Raw genomic sequence first — 3,463 nt, 5'->3', positions numbered from 1 at the left:
GAGGCGCGGGTCCGCAGGCCCCGCGGTGTTGCAGACGGCCTACTAAAAAAAAAGAAATGTACTCGTTTTTTTTTTTTTTCTTTTTTTTGGAGGCGGTTTCGCGAGCGCAAAAACGCCCTTCTGCGGCTTGGCCGCGCTCTTCATTGGCTGCTGGGCAAATAAGCAAGCATCCAAACACGTGCCTCTGCGGCCGTGAGAAGAAGAGCAGAAACATGCATTTTGGTTCCGCTCCCTCACTTGTTTTTTTTTTTTTTTTGCTTTTTCGAGCAAGCGGTTCAGCGATCATTCTGGGAGACGCAGGGTGGAGGGAAGGTAAGCGCGATCGCGAGAGGACTCGCGATCGCGTTGCTGGGGATGGGAGTGTTGTGCGAAGCCGATAAGGTTACAAAACAGAAACAACGCACCCGACGGAAGAGGGAGGCATAGGAGTGAGCGTTGCCTTTCCCCTGCTGGTATTGGACCTCACGCCCTGCGAGTTAACACGCGGAGAAGCAGGGAGCTACCGCACCCCTCATCTCTGGATTTCTGGGCGTCACCGCGGTTACCCGCGGCGACCGTTTGCTGCCGTGTGCGCAGCCGGCATGGGGGTGAAGAAATAATTTGGCGCCAACTGCCCAGATGGAGCTTCGGTGGTGGTGTGGCCCGCTGGCCTCCTCTCTGTGCCTTCGCACGCAGACACGCCACTGCCTGCCTGGCGACCCTCCCCCACCTTTCCGTCTCTCTCTCTCTTTCCACCTCTTCTCGTCGCAACTGTAGTAAGCTAAAGCCTCTGGAGAGAAGCAATCACATGCGCACGACTGGCAACGAAGAGACAGCGCTGACCGCTATGCACCCGTCTACCCTCGCGGCTCCCGGCACGAGGGGCACACATCCTAACGACGCCACATTATCGTTGCAACCCTCTACTTACAATGAGGGCAACACTGCCAAGAAAGAGGAGGCAAATGCACCGTCTGTGAACCAGTTGCCGGCTCCCAACGGTCTTCTTGCAAAGCTGAACACGTGCGTGAACGTCGTAATTCCACCTGGAGGAATCCTTGCGAGCGCCTTCAACCTCGCGTCGTCGTCGATCGGGGCCGGCATCCTCGGTCTGCCCCTGGCGACGAACAAAAGTGGGGTCGTGATGGCCATTGTGTACCTTGCGATCATTACGTTTTTGACCATCTACTCGGTGTACGCTCTCGGTGTGGCGGCGCAACGAACGAAGATCCGCAGCTACGAGGCGGTGGCGTTGGTACTGATGGGCCGCTGGTTCGCTTTGTTTGTCGCGTCGGTCCGCGTCTTCCATGGGTTTAGCGCCTGCGTCGCGTACGTGATCAGCGTCGGCGACATCTTCAAGAACGTCTTGATGCACAGCCAGAGCACGCCGAAATTTCTGAAGACAACGGCTGGCAACCGCCTGCTGACAGTCGTTGTGTGGCTCTGCGCGATGATGCCGTTGGTGATCCCGAAGCACATCGACTCGCTTCGCTACTTTTCCACCTTCGCGGTTTCCTTCATCATCTACTTCGTCGTGGTGATTGTGGTGCACTCCTGCACGCACGGGCTGTCGGAAAACATCCACAATGTCAGCATGGGCAAGGATGACAACTCCGCTGTGGTGCTCTTCAATTCCGGCAACGAGGCAATCGAGGGCCTCGGCGTCTTCATGTTCGCCTACGTTTGTCAAATTAATGCGTACGAGGTGTATTGGGACATGAAGAACCCCACGCTTACGCGGTTCACGTTTGCCGCCGGCATTGGCATGACGCTCTGCTTCCTGCTGTACGGCATGACAAGCTTCTTCGGTTACATGGACTTTGGCAAGAAGGTGAACGACTCCATTCTGCTCATGTACCACCCACTCGATGAGCCGGAGGTGTTGGTGGCGTACATTGGTGTGCTCTCAAAGTTGTGCGCCTCCTACGCGATGCTTTTCATGGCCGCACGCAATGCCATCTACCACGGTCTCGGTTGGGACGTGGATAAGTTGCCCTACTGGAAGCACTGCATTGCTGTGAGTCTTATTTCAGCTGTTGCACTGCTATGTGGCCTGTTTATCCCGAGGATCCAAATTGTATTGGGCTTTGCAGGCTCCATCTCTGGTGGATGCATCAGCTTTATTTTTCCGGCGTTTTACGTGATGTATGCGGGCGACTGGACATGGAAGAAAGTGGGCGCCTTCCACTACATCCTCACGTACGTGATGCTGGTGGCGGGTGTCGTTGGCGTTGTGTTTGGTACGGGCGCCACCATTTATGACACCGCTGTAGGCTAGAGAGACGACAGCACAGAATGCTGTGAATATTACCATTATGATTATGTTTTTTTTTCTTTTTTCTTTTTTTTTCCATTTTTCATTTTTTAGTCCCTTACGTTCTCGTTTTTTTTTCTTTTTTTTGACTTCATTGCTTTTTTATCTTGTTGTTGTTGTTGTTTTTTTTTTTTTTTTCAAGACGAAGTGGGGGAAAAGCTGAAATTGACGGTAAAATTTCATGTTAGTGAAAACTAAGAGTGGTGCAGAAGGACTATGATTATGTGTATTTACTACTGTGTTTTGTTTTTTTTTGTTTTTTTTTGTTTTTTTTTGTTTTTTTGTTGTTGTTAGTTTGTCTCATGTGTGTGTGTGTGTGTGTATGCAAACGTATGGGCATTTTTTCCATTTATGAGTTTTAATTTTTATGCTTTCCCTCCTTTGTTTGTTTGTTTGTTTGTTTTTTTTATGAACTTGTGTGTGACTCCAACGATACCGTCATGGTAAATAGCTAGTGCAGCTTACTGTATGCTTTGTTTCCCACATTCCGCCCAACCACCTGCTCTTGTTACGTTTCCTACGGAGGGGTGTGACGGTTGCGTCTACCTGAACTGCAGTTTCTTCACTTTCACAATAAGTGGCGTTGCCCTACCGCCATGAGTTATGAATTTGTATCTTCGTGAGCACTGAATAACTCCCATCTTAAGTGGGGAATGTTGAGCGCTATGGGCCAAAATATGGTGTTCATCGTGGTGTTGCCCTTCAATTTGTGTAGTGAACGAACACCCCAACACTGTCTGCTTTTCTCAGGTGCTTGTCATGACGTGTAGTTTGACGCAAGGCGCATTGTTTTGAAAGGGCAAGTTCGTTTATGTGCAGGTGCATGCGTCGCGCGCCGCCCACGACACTCCCCACACTTTCTGGAGTGGAGCGGGTGGCAGCCGTCACTGCTGAAGGGCTTTTAAGGCGGCTGTGCAACTGAACTGGCCCAACGGTGTCTTCACATGACGCGTTTGCCCTTTGACTGGTGCACATCCGAGCGATTACACGGTTGGCGCGTCCCCTGTGACGGGTGGTGAGCGCGTTGCACGGCTAGGGCCGAGGCAAAGTCGTGAATTGGGTCTTTTTGCGATGGTCCACGCGGCGCAGGCATTCAGATGCTTCTGCGTAGCGGTGTTGGGGGAAGGGCACGAAGGAGCCAGAAGGAGGCCGGCCGAGAGAGTTGGTCTG

At 51.9% G+C, this 3,463-nt stretch overlaps 2 protein-coding genes across 2 annotated transcripts in view, besides 4 other annotated features; one reads left to right on the top strand and one right to left on the bottom strand.

Moving 5' to 3' along the window:
• Positions 1–65: 65 nt before the first annotated feature.
• Positions 66–88: a microsatellite.
• Positions 89–237: 149 nt separating this feature from the next.
• Positions 238–263: a microsatellite.
• Positions 264–787: 524 nt separating this feature from the next.
• TraAM80_07339 (putative amino acid transporter) lies at positions 788–2,257 on the top strand (the record flags this gene model as incomplete). Its single annotated transcript, XM_029384135.1, has 1 exon — positions 788–2,257. One exon carries the CDS (start codon positions 788–790, stop codon positions 2,255–2,257), a length of 1,470 nt encoding a protein of 489 aa, XP_029236012.1.
• A 46-nt stretch (positions 2,258–2,303) lies between these two features.
• Positions 2,304–2,431: a sequence feature (A-rich).
• Positions 2,432–2,534: 103 nt separating this feature from the next.
• Positions 2,535–2,585: a sequence feature (A-rich).
• Positions 2,586–3,276: 691 nt separating this feature from the next.
• Positions 3,277–3,463, bottom strand: part of TraAM80_07338 (uncharacterized protein) — a gene marked incomplete at both ends in the record, with an annotated part of 378 nt that continues 191 nt past the window's right edge. The window contains one exon of the mRNA XM_029384134.1: positions 3,277–3,463. This exon is cut by the window's right edge and continues 191 nt beyond it. Coding sequence (XP_029236011.1) covers positions 3,277–3,463 — 187 coding nt within the window.

Source organism: Trypanosoma rangeli (assembly GCF_003719475.1).
Source record: "Trypanosoma rangeli strain AM80 chromosome Unknown Tra_15.4_contig_00301, whole genome shotgun sequence".
NCBI classification, from domain to species: Eukaryota; Euglenozoa; class Kinetoplastea; order Trypanosomatida; family Trypanosomatidae; genus Trypanosoma; species Trypanosoma rangeli.
This window is presented reverse-complemented; position numbering and strand designations above follow the sequence as displayed.